At 39.8% G+C, this 24,497-nt stretch overlaps 2 protein-coding genes across 3 annotated transcripts in view; both read left to right on the forward strand.

The window, feature by feature from the left end:
• The window catches only part of lrrc75bb (leucine rich repeat containing 75Bb), a 34,216-nt gene extending 33,782 nt beyond the window's left edge, over positions 1 to 434 (forward strand). The window contains exon 4 of the mRNA XM_034895941.1: positions 1 to 434. This exon is cut by the window's left edge and continues 2,017 nt beyond it. The gene's annotated coding sequence lies outside the window, so the exon portion shown is untranslated.
• A 6,912-nt stretch (positions 435 to 7,346) lies between these two features.
• Positions 7,347 to 24,267, forward strand: rnf34b (ring finger protein 34b). Of its 2 annotated transcripts, XM_034895938.1 has the most exons (8): positions 7,347 to 7,507; positions 12,365 to 12,583; positions 16,642 to 17,142; positions 19,705 to 19,767; positions 20,329 to 20,530; positions 20,655 to 20,678; positions 20,914 to 20,955; positions 21,955 to 24,267. In XM_034895938.1, exons 1-8 carry the CDS (start codon positions 7,502 to 7,504, stop codon positions 22,137 to 22,139), a joined length of 1,242 nt encoding a protein of 413 aa, XP_034751829.1. In that variant the 5' UTR covers positions 7,347 to 7,501; the 3' UTR covers positions 22,140 to 24,267. The 2 variants fall into 2 exon arrangements, with proteins under 2 accessions (XP_034751829.1, XP_034751830.1); XM_034895939.1 differs by lacking the exon at positions 20,914 to 20,955.
• Positions 24,268 to 24,497: the final 230 nt, after the last annotated feature.

Consider the following 24,497-nt stretch of genomic DNA (forward strand, 5'->3'; position numbering starts at 1 on the left):
GTGTGTGTGTGTGTGTGTATGTGTGTGTGTGTGTATGTGTGTGTGTGTGTGTGTGTGTGTGTGTGTTTGTGTCCTTGTTGCATGAGTGTTGTGGACATGCAGAGTAAATTACTACCTTTGATCATAGAAATAAAATGTTTACTAATTTGCACTTCAAGAATAAATCTGTCCCTGAATGCACAAGCTTTGTTTTCATGGGTTGCTGTTGGTACAAAACAAATCACTGAGTCACCCACATTCTAAAAATAAATGTTTTATTTAAACTTTTTAATTTGATCGATAAATCAACAACCTTCAAACAAATCACTGCCATGATAAAAAATCTGTTGTAAATGTGCTTAATTTAGATTTTTGCTCATTAAATCATGTCTCTTTTAAAGTAAAAGTGATGTTTGCCTGCTGTTGCTTCAACACTAAACATGATTTGAATAACATTTGCCGTTTGTGGAGATTTTATAATTGGCAAGTCTGAAGTAAAATCATTTTGAAAACAATGCTTTGGTTTACCCCTATCAAACATAATTTGGACAATATATAAAGCCCTCAACGTTAGTATTTGCTCTTCAGGAACACATTAGATATAGTCTGATGACTCGGGGTTTTCAGCTGGTTTCCATCTCAGCATTTTAATATTGTGTGTGGATGAGAACGATGCCCTGTACGGACCTGTCGGGGGCAGAATAATATCAACATCCTGCTGACTTGTAGCTGCTCTGCTAGCGAGGCATTTCATGTTCACAGGGGGAGAGCCTGAGGCCATCCACCTTCAATCCCAGTTCGTCCCTCTAAAAGAAACAGAGCAGTGTCGGATAACATGGGATCCTGTTCTGGTTTGTAACTGACACTGAAACACCCTGCAGACATTTAGCAGTTTAAGTGGGCTAGTCTATGTCTGTGCTGTTGCCAAGCCATTAACAGTGTCTCATGTGCAGCAGTGGAGTGTAACTAAGCAAATTTTCCAGCTGTAATAAAATTATATTAGGTACAAACTACAGTCTCCAAAATAACCATGAAGTTTATTTGACAGCTCCTTAAAACAGAAGTGCAAAGTTCTTGACCCTAGAAACCACTGTTGAGAAATCAGTATCACCACAAGGTCCAGTTAATAGCTGTCCCATAGTTTTAACACAAAGATTATATTGTACCTTAAAGTAATGTTTCCAAAATCGTTTCAGTGGTTCATTAACTCGTTGGAATGATACATAAGAATATTGGCAACAATTCCCCTCCCAACCTGTAGGGGGAACAAAGAGGAAAAGTGCTTTGGTGCCTACTGTCAAGGTGCTGGTTGACAAGTAGCTAATTCTAATGTAATTCTTGGTGGGTAACGTAAGATTACGACACCGTCCAACGCGTTTTTGGTTTTATTTCCACATCGTTACAGCCCTAATAAACTGTATATTTATCAAGGTGGAATAGACCCGGTTTGTTTTATTGACCCATGACTAGCAAACCACTTCATAGAGTTAACAACTTTGTTTTTAATACCAATACCAAGATCCAAGACAAAACTGAAGGGCAGCACTCAGAGAAAAAGTTACAATAACAAATCCGTCTGCTACTTCAGCACCATGGACAGCGCCATGGATTCATCGATACACAGTTAGGCTACTGATATTTCGGAGCCATGGTCGGGGCCATAGATTCTAACTTGAACAAACCTTTGAGTCATTCAGGTGGACTAGACTGACATATTATTCAACTAAACAAACCCTCTGCCAGTGCACTCTCTCTGCTACTGGGTGATGGAGATGGGGATGGCAGGTTACAGAACTGCACTGCAGCGTGTGAGGTATGAGGTTATTGTGCTGTACTACAATATCTTTTATATTTTTTACAGTAACTATACTGCACACACTCCCACTTTTTTTTAACTCTCTAAAGAGTAGAAAAGCAATGATATTTAGTTTTCGACACTGTTACAACAGTAATGTTTTGCAAAATAAAGTTCAACGTTGCATTGGTGTTTACAGTGTACTTTTCAAACCTACTCAGCAGATTACTTTCACTCTGGAACCTTGTATGGAAATGTAGACATAAGACTATGAAAGACCAAAGAGAATACATGCTACATCCAAAAATGTTCCATTAATGTTTTTTTCTTTTTTTTTGCCATTTTATGCAAATGCTTCATTATGAATGCAGTGTGTGAATTGTGTATTGTGGGTGTGCAGTTTTGGAAACTGTTCATAGGGTTTGAAAAAAGTAGTTTTTTTATGAAAAACTGTAACAAGGGGCATGCATTTTGGTTATTTTGTTAAAATAGGGAATGGCATTCCCCTTCATCACAACTTGCATTGCCTGTACTGTAGTATTATTGTGACATTGCTAATGTGTTTAGTTGACCACGTCTTGAGGACATGAACCAAAAAAGTGTCTGCACAGATTTTTTAAAAACATGACACCCCTTGTTTACTAAACCAACATTCCAGCCAAATCATTATTCATTGACCTGGTTATTTTGAGACTTGGGATGTGTACAGTAACAGGTCGAAGGTTAGTACACACAGTGCAACAGTGATGTATAAGGCAGAAAGAATGTTTTCATTAATTTGACCCTCTATTTCTTTCTTCCTGTGGTTTGACCCTGGTTAGACCTCTCTAACATCATCTTCCCTTCTTGAATGACAGGAGCAGCGAGTAGCTCACAAGACTATAATGCAGTGTGTGCTGGCTAGACGCGTGTGTTCCATTGGTTCCCAATTTAGGGGTCAGGATCCTCTAAAGGGTCTCAAGATGAATCTGAGAGGCCGAGAGAGGATTAATGGGAGAGGGATTGAGAAAAAACAATGTTCTGCTACACAAATTTGTTTTCATTTTTAGGACTTTAATCTTTGCTTTTTGTGAAAAATTTGATTATTTAACCTTTGGGCCTCAACCAGTTGTATAAATGAAACCATCTAAGAAGTTTGCAAACAACTCACATCTGAAATGTGACAAGCGGTTATCAAAACAATGTCATTGTAAATCATCATGTGTTTTTATGTCAAACCAATAGCGGTCAGATAAATGTAGAGCAACAAACAACAATATTGTCCTCTCAACTGTAGTGGAGTAGAAGTATGAGGTAGCAAAAAATGTAATTACTCATGTAAAATTCAAGGATGTAAAAAACAATTAACATTAGTTACATCAACGTTTCAGATTATTAGTACAAATTGTTGATGTATTAATATATATTAAAATAAGATGAGACTTTATTGATCCCCCGGGAAGGAAATCCACAAGTTACACAGCAATACATAAATATATAATGTAATTAAAATTAGCCCCACGTTTACCAGCTGCAACATTTAAGTGATGAACACTGTAATGCATCAATAATTAAAATCCAGTAACATGATATACATTATTCTGAAATGGACCATTCTGCATAATAAGCACTTTTACTTTTGGTACTATAAGCATATTTTGACGTTAACACTTTTGATTAAGTAAATCTTGAAACAGATGATTTCAACTTGTAACAGTATTTCTACATTACTTATACTTAAATATCTGAGTACTTCTTTCATCACTAATATTGTACAGCCTATCTCAGTTTTCATTTTCTATTATATTTGCTTTTATTATATAATGTACTGTAGTTAGTGATTTGCAGATGTGCCATTTATTACAAATTGTCTAACTCATTTACTCAAACACGCAATGACCAGCAGATCTTTATCTTTTTGGAAGCATACACGCTCCATCTAGTGGGCCTTGTTGGCAGCACAAAACAGCCGTGGATGTCGGCTCCAACTGGGGCTTGTCTGGAAAAGAAGCAGCTGGATGGTTGTATAAACTGTAATTAAATCTTTTATTTATTCTGCACTGACTGAATGTCACACGTCTCTGTTTTTTTTTAGGAAAATCAATAACTATGTTTGCTTAGTAGGCTACTCTGCAAAGCCCAGCATATACTAAACTGCACAACCCCCCCGCCCCCCCCCCTTCACTCTGAGTTTGCAACACTCCCCTCAGTTCGCAGACTTAGAGTAATAAGTAAGAAGAGTAAAAATCATTCTAAAATTGTTCTATGTGCAATAACTCGGCTTAATTTGCACATGTAATGTAACATTTTTAGAGATTGCTTCCCGTTTAGGATAATAAAGGGACTGAACTAAGCTGAACTGAACTGAAATCATGAGAAACACACTGACCTGCAGTTGATTGCGTTGCATAAATTGAACACACATGCTGAGACTTCCCAAGAACATTGTGGCAGTAATGAGCTGTTTCAATTGGAGTCAGATAAATAAAACATTTACATAGGAGCAATGTTGATGTGTGTGTTTGTGTATGTGAGGTGATTATATAACTCTTTTTTAATTGCTCATGTTTCACAATCCTAAAGACAGATGGGGGTTGAACTTTCTCCCAGAGCATCCAGTAATCCAAAAACAAAGTTTCAACTTGTCATCTGGTTTTCATTCAAAAGTCTGTCTATAAATTCAACTGACCGTAAGCACCCCCAGAAGTGCTGGGGATCCAAATTCAAACCCAAGAGGGCGTTAAAGGTTTTGGTTTCGCTTTCCCATTTGTTTCATGATTACTGTTCCCAGATGGGAAACACATTTCCAGTAAATTTGTGAAATTTCAAATGTAATTTCCATGACATGGAGGATTTCGTCAGAAACTGCAGGGTGAAGGAGTGGATAGATTAAATTGTTGTGCAATAGGGGGAATATAGGGAGTTGTGAGAACAAAGAACAGATTGTAATAAGAGACAGTGTGGGAAAAAAAGAAAATTATTCAAGAGTATGTGTTCACTCAATGGGGCAAAAACTCTCAGCTGACACACATCAGCGGTCGATTGATCAGTAAATTCATCAATAACAACTTTGATAATAAAGTGTCTAAATAATTAAGAAAAGTAAAACTCTCGCCATAAACCTCTCTGGTTCTATCTTCACTAAAGTTTTATTTGAATTTTGCTGTTTTTCATATGCATATACAGTGAGAGAATGGATTTTTCAGGGATGAAGGAGACATCTTGTGTCCAGATGTCAAACCTTTAAAATGACTAATATGTGCATTTTATATAAATACAGATTATAACATAGATTCTGGATTTCCCCAAGAAAGAAAAAGGAGTAGCTGTAATTTTAAAGTAATTGGACTTTTTTGTGGAAAACTATATGAATACACAAATAATTTCTTACAAACTTTCTGTTATCAATCATTTTTTGACAGACTAATAACTATAATGAAGCCTTAAAAAAAGTCTGAAGCAGCTGACCAGGAAATGCTCTTAAACAGGTCCTTCAGATACAAAGGAGAATTTCCTCAATTGAAAAAAAAACTTTGAATGTGTTGTTATAAAGCCACTGATGTAGAAGAGTATACATTGTTTGTGAAGCCATGTGAGGAAACTCAAACTCAAACCTCAAAGGGTTGACACAAACAAAACTCTGGGTCAAGATTGGACAGGAAACTCATTATGAGAGACTGAGAGGAGCCAACAGGACCACTGGTGTTATTTCTGTTTTCACAGATGTTTGTTCTCACTGTTTAGATTTGGGTGGATCAGATAGATTATGTCTATTTATTTATGATTTGACCTCACTCACTGGCATTTTCCCCTTTGTTGCTTACTTTAGATACTTTTAGATCATGGTCTGGTAGACCTCCTCTTCTTGTTTTTGTTTTTCTTCTTCTTCATGTTCTTCTTCTTCTTCATTTTCTTTTGCGGTTATGGTTAGTTACAGGGTAAGCGTAAAAAGAGGCATGAACACATCTGTGTGGTACACTTTCTATTTTCAGAAGTAGGGCAATTGGCTTACACTTTATAGGCATCCTCCCCACCAACAACTGGAGAATATTTGGATCATTTTGTGTTATACAGGGAGTTAACACTTGGTTATGGTAACTGAAAAATGGTCAAGCTAAAGGGATTTCATGTGATGCTCATAGCATCAAACAATAAATGTTTACTAAATTAGCAGCAAGGTATCTTTTGAGAAACAGTAACCCATTTAATATAGATTATCTGCTGACAGTTTTTATTTAATTTTACTTTCTACTGAAGAAGTAAGAACTGTTGGCCGTGAGCTCTGTGGATTATCCAGAGAAATGGGGACACTATTTCTGGAGAAAAATCATGTTGCTGTTGACGTTTTTAAATGTGATGTTTCATAGCTTTTAGCACCACAAACATAATCTCATTCACTGTCGTTGAATTTGGATAGAGGCAGAAATGTCAGAAATAGATTTATAAAAACTTGCTCAGATATAAGCAAAATATCTGCATTGCTCAACACCAGTAAAGGTAGGTGAAAAGATAGTTGTCATGTGGGTGGATGTCACATCGTCATTAATCTCACTGATCATTTGTCTGCATTTTTCATATGTGAGAAAGAGTTTGCACACTTCCATCCTCCAATACAACTTTGATGTTTGAACACTGTGGAAGAATTTTCAGGCCAAGTCTAAAGCTCTAAAGTGTGTCACTGTTGGCCCAAGGGCCTCCACAGATCTTTTAATGTGGTTGTGTGAAATAAAATCAACATAGTAGGGTCACTGTTTGATGTAATGGAAATGGCAGAGCATTTAAATAGACTCAGGCATTATACTGTATCTGCATCATTATGATTCCTCAGACAGACTCCTTATATGCAATTTCTGTCTCATTCTCTACTGCTGCAACAGCTGCATAAGTTGAGTCTGACTTCACCAACATTATACAGTATTAACATAATAAACAGCACGAGCAGCTTTTTCCCCTGCGGCTCAGATGTGTCTGAACTGGTCTGAATGATAACAATGATGTGGCAGGCTGTCTGCTGCCCCCTGTGGGCTCTCAGTGGTACCGACCATGTAATGGATGACAACCCCCTCTAATCTCTTTACTGCAGACAGCAGCCTTGTGTGCGCACGCACACGCAGTCAAAGTCACAGGCATGCACACATGCACATACAGGCTAAAAATATGACAGTAAATAAGATTGTAGGCGCATTTACATTTGGTACAAAATAGAAATAAAACTCCACGTGTTTGGTGCAGAATATAAGGGATTATGTTTTGCCCACTGCGTTGAATCAAGAGCATGACAATAATAAAAAAAACATGATTCCTCCAGTTCACTAAATCAATAGCGCAGAAATGTTTTGTGATATAAAAAAACAATTGACAACATTAGATTTAAGCCTGAAAGTCTGATGCAGCCGAACACCTTATTTTATTCAAAGACACAAGTTGTGGAGGGCTGGGGAATGTCTAATTCACTAGACTGAACCGAAGCTGTGAAAATAGCATGATGCGTCTGTCAGACTCATGCGCCTGTACGCGCGGAACTGAACGCCCTCTCCAGTGCTGTGTTAAAGCGGATTGGCCGCTAAAGATACCGGTGCCTGTGTGCGCTCTGTGATTGGCTGCGGCTCTCTTGGCCATTACGTTATGCTTACTCCACACACACACAGGCAGCTGGAGAGAGGGAAGACGTAATGGTTTGATTCCCTGTGCATTTGCAATGGTCGTCGTTCTGACATTACTCGGCAAATTCCTCAAACGGGAGGTGCAATGAAGGTACGTGATCCATCTGCAGTTCGTTTACGATCCGGATTCCCTGTCGATGCAGATGTCCTGTGATTTACGCACAATGCTGCACCGAGGGGCAGGGAATACCTCCATCCAAATGTCAAGTTGATATGTCGCGTGTATTCAAACATAATTACATCAACAGGCTTGTATTTAAATGCTGCGTTCACGAGTCGATTTTAACTTGACACCCTGATATCTTTTCGCAGCTGCCCTTCCAGGTCTGTCAGTGTGATTTTTATTTTACTGGCGAGCTTGCAAGCCTGGAAATGCTTTTCCAGCTTCTCCAGTCGCCCGGATAAACAGAATATAGGTACCGTCTACGGCCTTTAAATGAGCCTACTTTGACCCCAGTGTGATAGTTGAGTGACCAAAGCCGCTGATACGACGTCCAGTCATCGCCAGGCTTTTAATCCTGTCTAATGAGATAGATACTGCGGTCAGCGAGAGTGAGTGAGGGAGTGAGTGAGTGCGGGGATGTTTGGGAGACGTCTCTGTGTGTGCAGAAAGAGAGATTTACCTCTCAGGTCCGAGCTGTGTCAGGAGTCTCCTTCCTCTCCGTGCGTGTGCGTGTGCGTGTGTGTGAGAACTGTAGCAGAGACGGGCTGCAGCACACGGAAGGAAAGGTGATGCTGCTGCCTGGCAGCTCGAGCTCAGGACGGATAATCATGAAGAAGATGATGGCGATGATGTCATTGGTCCTCTGGTGGCGGCAGGTTTGTGGTGACAGTCGCGATGAAAGGTAAGGTTGAGGCAGGACTGCTGCTACAACCTTAGTCATCATCATCATCATCATCATCCTCATCATCCTTATCATCATCATTATCATTACTGTGTACAATATGAAGAAGTGGCTGATAGATTTCTATTGTAGTTACACAGCTGTTCGGATTCTACTTATTTAAAGCTGACTGCATGCATTAGTGAGGTGGATGACACCATTTTGCAGAGAAAAACCTCTGTTCTTGATAGAGTTGGAAAGTAACCAAGTATCCTACATTTACTTCCACACTGTTTGAAGTGCACATAGTGTGTACAGTATACTGTGAGGCATATCACTCTACAGCATTTCATAGTGAGATCTGGTATTGTAATTTGTGTGGCAGGTCAGACGGCTTCCACAAGCAACTGCTGCAAGCTAAATAGCCAGCTATTTACCTCTGTTTGAACAGGTATTTTATTTCCATAAATGTCCCAACATTTCCGGACTTAAATGCGGACAAAGTTTAAATGCAGACCTGTGAAAGTGATGTTGGTATTTTGTGCAGAAATTCCCTTTTCCCCAAATCCCCAAATCCCTTATTCAAATACACCATATGTGTTGGAGTAATGCAACACTTCCATGTTGGTTTTAATTCAGCATTGGGAATTTCAGGTTGACAACAATCCATTATTTAGTGATTCGGCTTTCACAAACACATTAAAGGTTTGCATATCACTTCTTCAATATTACTAGGAAAACATCTCATCTGGCTGGCTAATCAAACATGTTCTTACAAACATTTAAATTTTTCTGCAGCTGCGGTTACTTTTAAACAACAGGGTTTTACATGTAAAACCTACAGCGAGCTCTTAAAATATGATGCAGTGAAGAGAAAAAACATGCCAGCCGTATATGAAGCCTTTGTAATGGTTACAGTGTTTTGTAGGTTTAGGCCGCGCTGACAAAGGACACGATTTTCTGCTGCTTGAACAACAAAAAGTAGCTTTGATAACACACAATTCAACAATCATGTAACACTTTCTTCATATTCTTCATAGTGAAGTAGTCCCTTATGAATACTGAAGAAGATGTTCTGCAAATACTTCAATAATTACCAATTTTGTATGCAGTAGGTCAAGCACTTCAATACTGTTTGTCACATTATTATGGAAGACAAAAGTAAAGAGGTGCCTAACTCCTGGTGCACAGTGTGCATCACTCCTTGTGTCCCCAGGAAAACAAAATGCAGGTGATCTTTTGTTGACTAATCTGGTTTAAATTGAAAAGCAGCTTTTCTGCCCCTGTGGAACAGACGATGTTAGCTAAATTGTGTCGGTATACATCTCAAAACTGGAAAGACTGCTGTACAATATGTATTCAATGCCATTTTAATCAGGGATAGGTCTATGACTTGGTCTATGAAATATATACTTTCTATTAAAAATGCTCTTCCAGCAGAGAGAAAGAGGAAATTAAATGTGAGAGACAGACAGGGGATGATCTGATAGAGAGTGATGGTTCCAGAAAATTGTATCACGATATACTGTGTATCAATATCAATATCATGATCTTGACAAAAACTCCCTTGAATGTGGCCCTATCACCCACCTGTTGGTTAGACTTACGCTTAATGGAGGAGTGCTGAACTTTCATTAAGCTGGGGGACAAGAGAGAGACAGATTTTTTTTTTTTAAAGCAGCAGAGGCAGAGCTACCCTGACTTTTGTCCCTAGTATGAGAGAAAGATGGATCATACATTTCCCACAATGCAACTAAATGGCATTTTCATTAGAACCCCTCTGCCTCCTAAATTCCTATTGTCTATTTAACCCCACAACTCCAGTTCCTATTGCAGGCTTTGTGTTAAAATATGTGCCTCTGTTACTTTTTTGCTGTTTTCCCCTCTTAGTCTTTATGTGTGCTAACATGATGGGCTGGATTATTTGTTGCCCTTATGTTGAGGATCCAGTAGCAGATTTAGAAATATCTCAATTATTTGGTCCAGACGTGACACTCAAAAGTGTCCGAAGGTGATTGGAACAACAAAAATACAAAAAGTGTTCCCAGAGGTATATTCTAAGCCTAAGGGATTGAGCTGCAGAGAAAATCTAAATGATACAAGTAAAAACAAAACAATGTACCAAACGTGATGTTTGCTCTTGTCACTTGTTTGTTCGGGACTCCCTGCCTGCAGAGCTTACAGTGTGCTAATTGAAGTGACAGAGGGAACTCTTGCTTCTGGCTCAAAGCCAAAAAGGACTGATTTCGTGGCCAGACTGCAGTGCCTTCTCATTCTGGAGTACGCCGTAAACATTCCTTTTAGTGGCTTCACTCCCATATGAGGGGAGGCTGTATCTAACCTGGGAGACTTTTTAGCAGCTTAACATAAGGTCAAGTTTACGCCACAGGCAAATAATTCACGTTGTTATGCATCATGGTTTTACTGTGCATATAAAGCTGGTGAGTATATCATGATGAAGTGATGGAGCTGATGCAGAATAACACCAAATCTTTACAAAATGTACAAAAGTACTGAACAAATACAGGAAAAGAATTGGCAATGGTTTTGGTATTTAATTAAACCCACTTAAGTCATATTTAAAGCAATCATTTCTAACATTTTCTAAATCTTGCGTCTGTAGATTTCGTAATCTTCTCTGGTATTATAGTACTGTCAATTAAATATGTTTTCAGGTTTTGGACTGTTGGCCAGACAAACCAAGCTGTTTAAAGAGGTCACCTTGGGCTGTGGTTAATGGTGATGAACAATCCAACAAATCCTTCCAAATGTCCAGTTTAATAATCTATTTAATCTTTACATATCCATACTGACTGTCCCACTGCAGCAGGGGCTTCCTCCTTCTTGCCCTGAATCCACATATAGTGCCTTGTTCCTAAGATTGCATGACGAATCCCTGAGCAGATGGGTGAGGTTAGATCACAGGGTGTTTGTGACAAGTCGAGGTGGAGTGCTACTTTAAGAAGACATGTGGCAGGACCCTGTGAATTCCACTGTTTTCCGCATAGGGTTGGGGACCACAAAGAGCTTACATTATGCTCATGTCAGCTATTGATTCTGCAGGCTGGGGAACAACAGAAGACATATTCTTTCCTCACTGTCCTCCCTCCTCCCTCCTCCTCTCATCAGTATGCTCCAAGGGGCCGTGGCTCCCATCATGCGAATCTTTGCTCCCTGTGCCTTGCCTGTCTTCTGGTCAGCGAACACACTCGGCACACTTAAACTTTGCATGCTGAGTGCATCAACTTAAAGCTAGTTTGCACGTTTCCTCAGGATACGCAGAGAAGACATAACATACACCTCTTCCCATTTGACACTCGCAAGATATTTGCTGTGTGGCTTAGACTCCAAAAAACCTCCTCTACCTCAACGTAGCCTATTTGTTTATAAAATTGTATAATATGACACAGAGACTGAGAAATTTTACTCGGCGCTCTCTTTGGAGAGTGTCATTAATAGGAGCTTTTAGCGTCTACTTCTGTCTAATTATCTCTAACCTCAAATACTCTCACAGAGCACTCTCAATAATGTGCTGCCCAGTATTTTTTCCCTCCTCTCTCTCTTTCTCATTCATGTACTCTCTTAACTCATACCAAGGGAGGCTCTCTACTTCAGCTGTTTATAGTATTGAGCAAAGGAATGTACAGTATATATGCTTCAAACCAGTATCATGATCATTATATTTTTACAACAGTTGTTCTTGTACAGACGAGTAACCAGTTGAAAGAAATACTTAGAATAAAATGCTTGCAATGACTTACGGAATGGTTTGATCAGAGATATGATGCTGTGGCCTTTATAGTCACCAGATCACCAACAAATCAAACACCTCTAGGAGGTTTTGGACCAGTGTGTTAGAGCCTTTATTGCTCCTTCCTCAAAACATCAAATGAGGCATTTTGAAGACTGGCGTTTATCCCTCCAAAGATGCCCAATATGACAGACTGAACTTTGGGGAAATGTGTAGAAAATGATGCACAAGACCTAATTATTCATGAAGAAGATATTCACATGTATGTCACTGATGATGGTGACGACACAGAGAGACCAAACGTCTGTGTGAGATGTCTCTGAAAATTTTAAATGTGTGTACTTATGTGTGTTTCTGTGTATGTACTCTGTAGGCCGGAGCATCGTCCATGTGGGCGTCATGCTGTGGGCTGCTAAACGAGGTGATGGGCACGGGCACGGTGCGGACGCAGCAGCCGGGGTTCGGAGCAGGGGCGGGGCCCTTCCGCTTCGCCCCCAGCGCTGGGTACTCCACCTACCCCCCCACCAGCTCAGGGAGCGCCGGGCAGCTGTGCAAGGCCTGCGGACTGGCCTTCTCCGTCTTCAGACGCAAGGTAAGCAAGGGATGTGGGAGTGAAAGTGAAGACACGACAGTGGTGGTTTTGTAGTTTGGTAGTAAATGAACTGTACTGATCGTTTTCTAAAGAACACTATAGTTTTTGACTGCTTGGTTTCACTTCATGCACTATATAAAAACCAACTTGCAGACTGGAAACCTGCTTGAGTAATCCTTCACAGTCAATGTTTAGTCAGCTTTCTTTTTTTCTCAGAATTATGTAATCATTGCATGCAGTTGAGACCAGGGACTGTTCCTCATGGTGCATTCAAGGACACACTGACTTTTATAATTATTGAGTCAATTGCTGAACAGAGCTCTTTTTAATGTAAAAAAACCTTAGAAATAACATCAATGTGGTTCACACTAAAACTCATCAAATTTAGATCACTTTGTTTCTTTTTCGGGATTAAATCACTGACAAAATATTCATACAGGGTAGGTTGGCTAAACATACATGCTGTTTTATACCAACGCCCTGTAAACAGAAACAAAATAACAGGAACAGACCTAGCAGACAATATCCAGCATACAACACGCAGGTTCAATTATGGCCATAACAGGCAGTTAGAGGATTATTATGTTTGTCTAATGTGAAAAGACAAAAAGTTGTTGACTGTGATGACAAACTTATTTTAGGAAGTTTAAAGACTCTGCAAGCTGATTTAAATTTTTTGCTTAGGTGAAATTAATGGAAACTAACATCCGCATTAAAGGCAGTGGTGGAAAGTACACAATGCATTTACATAAGTGTTATTCTACTTACTGCATGTAAAATGTTGAGGCACTTTTACTTTGGTTGAGTATTTCCAGTTTATGCTACTTTAAATATACTGTATGTAATTTTTAAATGTTTCAGAAACTGTGTCATTTTTCATCTAATGATCACAAATGACCTGGAACAGCAAACGAGACTAACAGTGAAAATAACGCTTTTTATTGTTTTTAATTGTTTTATTAATGACTTTGCCCGGGTCCCATTTTTTTCCCCACAAAGTCCCAAAATGATTTACGCCAGAAAGAGCAGCTCCACAGTAACACATTCAGATTTCGGACAGATTTATTTTAGAAGTTATCTGTTGTAGTCATGGCAGATACTGGGGCAGGGTCATCACAGAAAAAAAGGAAATTAAACAAAGAAAAACTAAAAGCTAAAAGGGAGAGTGACAGATGACGGGTGAGTCGACTTCAGTCAGGCTTTCAACAGATGGAAACAATTACGGGATTGTAAATGATTCAAAACAAACCCTGAATTGGCCCTCAGGTATGTCTATTTCATTCCTAAAATAACTTTACAATGCGCAATGTAGTTGTAAGTTAGCAGCCTATATTAAATTAGGTCCCCCCTTTTCCCTTTAGCACCCGTTTGTGTTTGCCTACTATTTATCTTTTCCCCATGTCCCCCTGTCTAGGTAATCTAAGTTATTATTATGTTGGTTGCTACACTAACAAAATCTTAATGCCGGGTTTGTGATACGGTGACAGTGATACCCGGTTTATCTGATGATACATCCAAAGTAGGCTAAGTTACCGTGAGCAACACTTGAAATACAATACATCTGTAACGTATTCTCTTATTGTAGTCTAAATGAATGATTTTCTGTCTGAGCAAAACCTTCATCACAAATATATGACCTCCCAGTAACACTAACTTAGTGATACAGTGGGCAATACAGCATCGTAGAGAAAAGACCTTTACGACAGCAGGTGTGGTAAAAACACTACAACACTTTTCTAAAGCGGCCGCTAGAATCAACACAAACTGAAAGTCACAAATAGCCACTTTTAACATCCCCTCCAATACATCTATCTGTCAACTGTGGCCACTACCTTTCAGATTAAAGGGATAGTTCGGATTTTTTGAAGTGGGGTTATACGAGGTACTTAGCCATTGTCAGTGTATTACCTACAGTTAATCGCAGTAGGCAGGCCCCCAATTTAGAGAAGCAGGCAGTGTACTGACATGGTAGCTAAGCAATGTACTGCTGTGGACAAGGGCAACAGCTAAAAGGATTTTAGATACCTAAAAAAACAATATCTGTGTGTATGCTATATACCACTTTACCTTTCTGTCACACCTTTTCTGTCAAAAGCCGTTTTCTATTCTTTCTTCAAAACCACCACTTCCTTTTAGAAAAACTGTATCTTTACCTCTCAGAATGCAGGAGTTGCTGGTCTACCGCTGCCTTGATCTGTTAGTTTGTGTTATTGTGTGACATTAGTGACTCCAACCTAATCCTTTAGGATCCTAACTCAAAACTGAAATATTTTTTAGGGTTTGGTCTGTCAGTCAGTCAAACCAAGCTATTTAAAGATGTCCCTTTGGGTGCCTAGATTTCCCGTTAGTAGAGCGGGCGCCCATATATAGAGGTTTACTCCTCAACGCAGTGGGCTCAGGTTTGACTCCGGCCTGTGACCCTTTTCTGCATGTCATTCCCCCTCTCTCTCCACTTTGATGTCTTCAGCTGTCCTATGTAAATAAAGACCTAAAATGCCCCAAAAAATAATCTTTACATTAAAAAAAAAGACATCCCCTTGGGCTGTAAGGGGTGATGATCAATCCAACAAACCATTCTTACGTCCAGTTTAATGATATATTTACCCTTTTTTAAAGTCTGTCTTGACTGTCTCCCTGCAAACAGAGGCGACAAAATGCAAAATCACTGGGATGTTCCTTTTAAGACCATGCGCACCATTTATATTCATTTTGGCATTTGCAGGGTCCCTGCACTGCTGAACATGTCAGAGTTTAATGGCAGATTGTCGCACAGAGACACTGATGAAAACGCTGCGTTGCCCAGCTTCCTCTCTGCTCGCTGTTTCAGATAGCTCTATCATCATCCACACACCAGTTGCCTTTCTCGCAGCAGGTCAACTCACTGGAAAAACACACCGGATATTTTCATAGTATGAAAATTACAAATTACAAAATATCTTTTGTAGTGCAAATTTGCTGCTGGTGGAGCAGAGTGATACGGGTGGTGTATTACTGGTGTGCACAAGTGATAAGAAAATATTTATGGCTGTAAACATTTTCTTTTCACTTGTGCACAAATGCGCTGACCTACTTTCCTGCCCATTTGAAGTGTCAATCTACTCAGCTGCTCTGTATCAGTAGACAGTGAAATGTCATCATCACCAGCTACACCTGCTTCTCTTTTGTCTACTCTTTCTAGAAAATAACACACAAGATATGAGCCACTCTTTCAGATGTTGCTGGTTTGTAAGGTTGTTTTTTTTGTCAAGGGAATACTCTCAAAGACAGCTAACTCTAAGGAAATACAAAAATGATATGGCTATTTGGGGATTTGGTTAAAACTATATATTTGAATGTATTTTTTGGAATATTAATATGATAGCAGATTATTATTTTCACAATCAATCTGTCAATTACGTTTTTTCATCTAAATTACATTTCGGGAAATAATTATAAATGGCCATCATTATTTTCCCAAAGTAGCATTACTTCTTTTATGAAAATAGCGAAAAGCAGTAGCATCCAAATGTTTGGAATTTTTGCATGCTAAATTATTTGAAGAATTAACCATTCATTTTCTGCTGATGGACTGGGCTTATTGATTGACTCAAGTCACCATATATTACTATATGGCAAAAAAAAACAGTTACATGTAAACTAATGCATTACAGACATAACTCATCACACATGTCAAATAAAAACCTCAGTTATTCATACAGTTAGTTTTTAATTCTGAACAAAAATAGATTGTGAAATTTTAACTAAATAAGATCATGTAGTAAAACCATGTGCTGATGGATTATCCTGGTGCAAATGAAGACAATGTTAATCATTAGTATAAACAGCAGCTTCAGTGACTTCGGTTCCATCATTTGGCCCATTTTTCAGAGCTCAAATCAGATCATTTTCAGCAAATGGGTAATGTATTCATGAAAAGTGGCCTGGATGATAAATAGTTTAATATGCTAACATAAGTCAGACATCGGGGCCTATTTAAAAATTATGAAAAGTAAAGTTTTTTAAAGAAAGTATAGCTGATCACATCCCGTCTGTGTTTGACTCACTTCTCCCTCCAACAGCACATCTGCTGTGATTGTAAGAAGAGTTTCTGCGCCCTGTGCTCGGTGCTGCAGGAGGACCTGCGCTGCTGCATGACCTGCCACCTGCTGCGTGGCACGGCCTTCCAGAGGCCCCGGCTCATGCAGCTTCGAGTGAAAGACCTGCGGCAGTACCTGCTGCTGCGCAACATCCCCACCGACACATGCAGGGAGAAAGAGGACCTGGTTGACTTGGTGCTCTGTCATCAGGGGACAAGGGAAACCCCGAGACCAGTGGTGGAAGAGGACGAGGAGGAAGGGGACGAGGAAGAAGAGGAGGAAGATGGAGAGGACACACATGAGGAGGAAGAGGATGAGGAGGAAGATGAAGAGGGCGATGACACAGACAGTCTGCACTCGCTCCCCCACTCGCTTGCCGCCTCGCCCCCCCCTGCCACGCGCTCTGCCTCCGAACAGTCGGTCCTCTCCGCCTCTCAGGGAGACGTGCTCAGCCCAAGTGACAGCTCAGGGACCACCAGCCAGGTAAGAAACACGTGCTGCTGTTCAGTGTGTGTCTGCATGCAGAGCTAACACTGTGTACTGTGCAGCCACACACAAACATCCGCTCAATCATTCTCTAATTTACAGTACATACGTCATATTTCTTTCACATATGTCCTTGTTTTATTTAAGGTCATTCATTTCTTAGGTGAAATCAGTTCATTTGTGTCAGTGTGACTTTTTTCAGTCAGGAGAAGACTTCTTCCTTTCAACTCACGGATAAACAAAATAATGCCCTCTTGTGCATTTCTTAAGATGTCATTAAATTCATTGTTCCATCCGTTTCTTTGTTTTAACGGCCGTTGGTGCTTTGCTCTGAATAAAGTGTTTCTCCCATAGAAGCTACTAGGATACATTTCAGTGGATTTTTGTCCATCCATTGATATTATGAAATATCAAATTTGCAGCGCTGGTCCAGTGTTCAGCAGAATGTGCACATTGCAGCTGGAAACAGCTTGTGCATGTGCATGAGTGCATGTGTGCAGAGCCCTCAAACCAGCCAGCGATGCAGCTTAAGCCCTTTGCCTTTTTTAAGTCTGTTACACAGGCTGAGTCTGTTATGTAACAGGCACACAGGTTGAGAACTCCCCACAGCGTCACAGCTGCAACCAAACAACAGAAACATTACAGTACATCCTTCCTCTCATTCCCCCATAGATCAGATCTGCTTCCTTCTCTTAGTTTGTGGCACATATAGGTTTTCTGATTCTTATGGGTTATTTGTGTTTTACAACCAAAGGTGAATCTGTGGTTGTACTCTGCAAAAAAGGCAGTTCACTAACAAGCTAATATTTTTATGAAACAACTTAATAATATTTATTGAAACATACAAGTAAGAATTAGGGCAGCAATCTGCTTTACGTGTTGTCTGGCTTACCAAATGTGAAGTTCTGGGATAAAGCCCGACATCTGCTGCATGATGTCTCTCCCCTGCAGCTATCACTGCTATCTATTTAGCAATGGCATATTTACTGCATCCGGGGCTTTGCACCGCCCAGAGCAGTTGTCATTGTTTTAAAGAAATATGAACAAGCCAGAGGTTTTTTTACCCTGTCCCAGAATTACTAAGCGGTGCAGCCAGACCATACTCCACTGCTGACACAGCGTCTGGCTAAGCAAGACTAAATTAACTCAATTTTAAATCTGATCCTATATCCTACTTTGACTACTTTGAACCAATACAACAAAACAAAGACATGCAATGTTTTTTTGTTGAACACAGTTTATTGAACTAACCACTTCCTTCTAGGATCAGTTACCTTGTAACAGGTTTAATATTCTAATGTAAATGGTGCCTGACAAGATTACTGGATGAGGAAAAATACATTATTTACCATCTGAAATAAGATATTATTTCTTTGTTGAATCAACTTGCTAAAGAAAACAAAACAAACTTGAAAGGAAATTAATCCACCCATGATTGTCTATCCCCATGTATATTTAGATTCAGATGAAACCTTTCTCAACAGTTAGTGTTACTGTAGTAAAATAACCCATTTAGCAGTTTGTGCAGCAGTGACAGAAGTCGGCTCTGTGCTCTTTGAGTTCTTTCTAATACTTTTACATGTTTGAAATAGTCGAATGTCAAAGAAACTTTGTACTCCGGTGAGGTTTGGCACTTTGCTTGTGTCGGGGCTGCTGCTCTTGTCTCGGAGGAGTCTAGCCTGAGCAAAAGTATGATGTCTGGATGAGGGGCAGGCATCTGGCACCACGACGCTGATGGATACATTATTAACACATCTTCATTCGAGGAAGATGACTGGTCTGCTGGAATGTGCTGAAGCAGAGAGATATTTTTTTTTACGGTACAGAAACAGACTGCAGTCCATTATGCTATCACACAGTTACAGCTTATTTCAACCCTTCACATGCTCTCTTTTGTCAAGCAGATAAAAGAATAAAGAGGTTTCAATCTTCTCCTCAATGCATGTAAATGGCTGAGATAAGACGGAGCTATACACTCATACTAAACAGCGTCTGCTAGTACAGACAGCACCGTCATTTACTCTCCTTTCATCTGGCAAATTCCCGACCTCCACCTTCAAAGAGAATAATTAACCGCTGAGTTAGGAGCAGCTGACATGTATAACATCTCATATTCTTTGATAACACATCGGAACAGTTGCAATTTAAAGAAGTTGATTGCAGAGAGCTGTGAAGTTGTTTTTTATCATGGTAGTCATACGCTGTAGAGCAAGAAGAAACTATAAGTTGTAATCAGGCACAGAATATACTTTGATAGTGTTGAGCAGTGTGACGTGAGCATCTTAACAGACGAATATGGGTCAATTTAGTATTTTTCTTGTCAGTTCAGCTGCCTTAAATCTGCAATGAGAAGATTCTTTAAAAGTACAAAAAAAGATTTAATTTCACACGCCATTTGAATTTGACATGTGCTGCCTGTTTTAAGTGGACTGATTTGATATTTGGTGATCAAGCAGTGAAAACAATTTGTTTTAATAGGCCTAGCAGTGAGATTTATGTTGTAATAAGAATTTTAACTAACTTAAATGAAGGTCAGCGTGTTGATTTCTACTCAAACAGGAGCAGGAGGATACTCCAACTGCTTCTCTCTTGAACCTGGAGCCCACTGAACATTTTGTGGAGGTACAACACTTGTTTTGCACATTTTCAGTACTAAGTAGTGTTAAGGGTCCCATGACATGGTGCTCTTTGGAAGTTGTTATATAGGCCTTAATGGTCCCCTAATGCCATATCTGAAGTCTTTTTCCCAAAATTCAGTCTTGGTGCAATTCAGGCCTGTGTGTAATGTGTGTTATAAAAACAGAGGGTAAATTGTACTTTTCCCATTTGGGACTAATAAAGGATACATCTATCTTAATCTTAGACCATGATGTCTCTCTCTCATGGGTGGGCCAAATTCCCTTGGTAGGCAAAGCAGTGAAGGGGTCGGGAACTAAGATTCCATCTGAGCTTTCATTTTCTCAAACGCAGGGCTCGGTTTACACCTATCACCATTTCTAGCCACTGGGGGACCATAGGCAGGCTGGGGGAATGCATATTAATGTTTAAAAAAACTCATAAAGTGAAATTTTCATGCTAGGGGACCTTTTAATAGTAGAAGCACAAAGATTATTGTAGTGTTGACAAGGCACTGATTGCGGACCGTGTTGTTGACTGCAGCTCTGTCTACCGTGTTGATTGTAGGTCAGTCCGGCGACGCAGCGGAGGATCAGAGCCTCGCTGTCTGATCTGGACAATGAAGAGGCGATAGAAAACCTCTCGGTCCGCCAGCTGAAAGAGATTCTCGCCAGGAACTTTGTCAATTACTATGGCTGCTGCGAGAAGTGGGAGCTGCTGGAGCGAGTGCATCGACTCTACAGAGAAAATGAGCAGAACAGGAAATCCAGTAAGAATTTTAATATGATACTATATATATATTTTTTTTAATCTAAATGTCACATTTTGACCTCAAACGTTTTGTATGATAAAAAAAACAACAACAAAAACGCTTTTTTCTCCTTTTCTTTTAGTGGAAAACGTGAGCATAACTGCAGGTAATTACTGTTGCTTGATAAGCATATTCCCAAGGTTTAAACTATGACATTGCCATTTAATCTGAACACTGAGTTAACATATTAAATCTACATGCAAGTTCATTTAGCTCCCTCCTGAGATGTGATTACAGTGTTGAGAAACGTCATTGCTTCAACATTGTTTTACGGAAAAGGGTAATCACTGTTTCTTGAACTAATATATTTTCTTTATTACTGCCCATTCTTACCTATAAAGTGGTTGCATATCCTCCCCCTCTCTGCAACAGTGGAGTTGGAGGTAAGATGTTTTTATAAAAAGCCACTTCACAGCACCTTTTCCATCTCCCCCATGAACACATAGTGTGCATCACATTGATATTGTGATAACAGTGAAGGCATGCTGCAGCAGTTCTACCCACTTGATCCTTCCCATCATCTTGCATATTATCACATTATGGTCATTTGAGTCCTTATCTCCTGCCTGATTCAGTGTCTCCACATTATGTCACTGTTGTTTCTTTTCCAGCGTGCATCATTTCATTTTATTCTGAAGGACAACCTCTCATCCTGTCATTAATGCACTCTCTAAGAGCTTTTACCTCTTGATGAGCCATCATATTACTTCAGTAGCTGCGTGTTTCCATCAGGTGTAATTACATTGTCAAGATTCCTAGAGGCTCTATTGTTGACATAAAGGGCTTGAGGATCATATTAGCCCACTCAATAGTCAGACGTGTAGGGACAGCAGACATGAGGCAGCTTGATTGGCCTTTTCCCGTCAAACAAGATGTAAGCAGCAGGAGCCAGATTTAGGCTTGTGAGCTATTAGCCAGCAATCAGACATTTAACTCCTTTGAACCAGTGCACTGCCATCATTTGCTGTTGTGAAAGTAGCAGGTTAGTTATTGTGTATATTTAACATAATTGCACTTTTCCAATCCACCTTGTTCAAGAAATTCTTTTTTTTATCCTCTAACTACTCCAATCTATCAAAGTAAAGTCAAGTATGTTACATATTTTAGGTTTTAGGTTTGCAGGAAACATTTTCTTAACAGACTCTGATGCTAAATAACAGCTACCAACCTACTGGAGCACTGTGATATAGAAGAGAGGATCTACTGCTAATGACCAAACAGTGGTCAATGATGTGGTTATGTTGTTTATCAGAACTCAGACTGCAGTCTGAGTTCTAAGTTAGGTGCCACTGGACTGTACAGCATCTGTACTACATCACTGAACTTTTTATGTTTAACGACCCTGCAATGAACCATTGTAACCATTTGTTTTCCATCCACAGATGGTGTCAAAGCTCAGCTGGCGGCTGATGACAACTTGTGTCGCATATGCATGGACGCCATCATCGACTGCGTGCTGCTGGAATGTGGTCACATGGTTACCTGCACCAAATGTGGAAAGAGGATGAGCGAGTGCCCCATCTGCAGGCAGTACGTAGTGCGAGCTGTTCACGTCTTCAAGTCTTAAAACTCTGTGTGTGTGTGTGTGTGCGCGCGTGTGTGTGTGTGTCTATGTATGTGTGTGTGTGTGTTTGTCAGAGTGGCCCTCAGGCGTGCATGCAGCCCGAGCCCTAAACTTATCACTGAGGATGAACTGTTGCGCATGACGTCTCGCAGGGCCTTATGCTGCAGCAGGCACGAGTAACTTCCTGGTCTATGAAACCAGACTGTTGCCTCTGGCCTACCACCATTTGTTGTCCCCTCTCCCTTACTAACTCATGTTCCAGTCCCACTTCTCCTCTCTGGTGGACCGTCATCAGCTGCACCGGGCCACTCACTCTTTGTCTGTTTGGTCAGTAAAACACAGCAGAGCAGAAATCCAGAAATCCATGCCATCCTTTTCTACTCTCTATTCTCCATTTAGATTTTACTCACAGGAGAAGAGAGAAGGTAGTCACATTGAAACTTAAAGTGGATCGGGTTGTTCTGTGTGGTCAAGAGAAGAAGAAAAATATAAGATTGCAGGGGTAGAGTCAATATGGTTTACACAGTCATGCCACATGACGCTGTGTTATCTCCCTGAGTGTTCTTTTAGGATGTGCAATATCAGAAAAAAAAGAGATTTACATGTGTTTTATTAAGCATCTGTTTGTTAATCCGAACACCACATGCACCGGGTCATCTCGTGTCACACACAGGAGGGTGCAAGGTGCCAAACGCCATGCCTTTTGATCAATATTTGTTTAGGATCAATATTTGTTTAGGATTTCACTGTATATGCATCTCATAACCAGCAAGCTCGGTGTGATGGTTTACTCTTTTGTTTCTCAAAGGAACTTTAGGAAATAAAGTTTGAAGAAGTAAACATTTTTTTAACACATGCTGTGTGAAGGATGTGATTGTTTCCTCATTTAGAATTTAAGTACACAGATGTGATTTCTGCCGAAGACACAAACAGGTAAAACTGCTGCTTGATCACACCATGTGCTGCACTACATTCCTGCTATTGAGCGTGAAGGATCATTCGTCACCTTTGAAACAGCAGCTGACAACAAAAAGTAAAATTGAATTCAAGGCCCAATTACTAGCTTTATCCTGGGCTTTCAAATGTGATGGCTTCATCAGCAGAGGTTTGCTCAGTGTCATGGAGACGGGTCAGCTTCTGGGACTGGTGGTCGTATATGATGGGGCGTTCCTGTGAATGGCATCATCATTCTCCCGAAGAAGAGCGAGGAAGGAGATAGGAAAAAGCTAATTAGTGGGCCTTGAGTTAAGCTTTTTTGTACTATTTTTATCAAAGACTCATCCCTCTTTAATTTTGAATAACTGCCACCAAGCAATAGCATTTAGTTTCCAAGTCTACCAAGTGTCTTGCTTTGATTGTGTTGTCTGGTAATGTGTCGAATCTTAGGTGACAGGTGCTACTTCCTCTTTTCCGAGTGTAACATCCACATACCTGTTGTCATATTGTCAAGGTGTCCTTCCAAATATCCATCACAAAGTGAGAGGTAGAGGAAGCCTGGTTTACTTTAACCTGTTATGCAATGAAACATAGTTTTCTTGTCACGAGACCCAGTTAACTCAGATGTCACTAAAATATCTGTGTGTACAGTATGCCTGTGGTACATTTAAAAAGAAAAAGAAAAAAAGAAGCTGAATTGCTGTTAAGTGAATCGCATAAATAGCTTATATTGTTGTTTACCGATAAGTCATTAAATGTTTATTTTTCCATTTACTTGGCAGACGACATGATTTAAAATTATGATAAGCCGCATACCGTTTTTCAGAATGTATCTCAGCTGGTTTTGGTCAGACGAGTTCCTCAGTCCTCTGATCGTGTCACTCGTTCACCATTATTAAAGTTGCGTCAGTCATGGTCTCGCTTTCGAGCACTTTTTGTTGTTGTCCTATTCAGATCAAGTACCGACACTGACACCATGCACTGTAACAAACACTGTAACTCTGTAAGTCTGTTTGTTGATGCTGCTGTTTCTCAAAGATGTCATTCATGGGCAGCTACAGTATTATCAGAGTAGAAGGTTATCATGAGCACTCATAATCCTGGATCTTTATATATTGGAATGTTGAACCTTTTTATTTTGGTAAACAAGAGAAAATGATTTATTAGATTCAATAAAATGCAGTACTACAAACCAGAAAGTAAGACCCTGCTTTTCATTTCGTAATGGGCTTGGTTTTGTTCACTCTGTTAATTTATTGGTTGGGATACAGTTCATTTTCACTTGTAAATAATAACACAAATCTTATAATATATAAATAACAGCATTATTCCAGTATTAACATATAAGGGTCAATGACGTATAAGGATTTTCAAGAGGCAAATTTTAAAATATAATAAACAATAGTTTCTATAGTATTTTTTCGA

This window comes from Etheostoma cragini, chromosome 16, assembly GCF_013103735.1.
Source record: "Etheostoma cragini isolate CJK2018 chromosome 16, CSU_Ecrag_1.0, whole genome shotgun sequence".
Lineage (NCBI taxonomy): Eukaryota > Metazoa > Chordata > Actinopteri > Perciformes > Percidae > Etheostoma > Etheostoma cragini.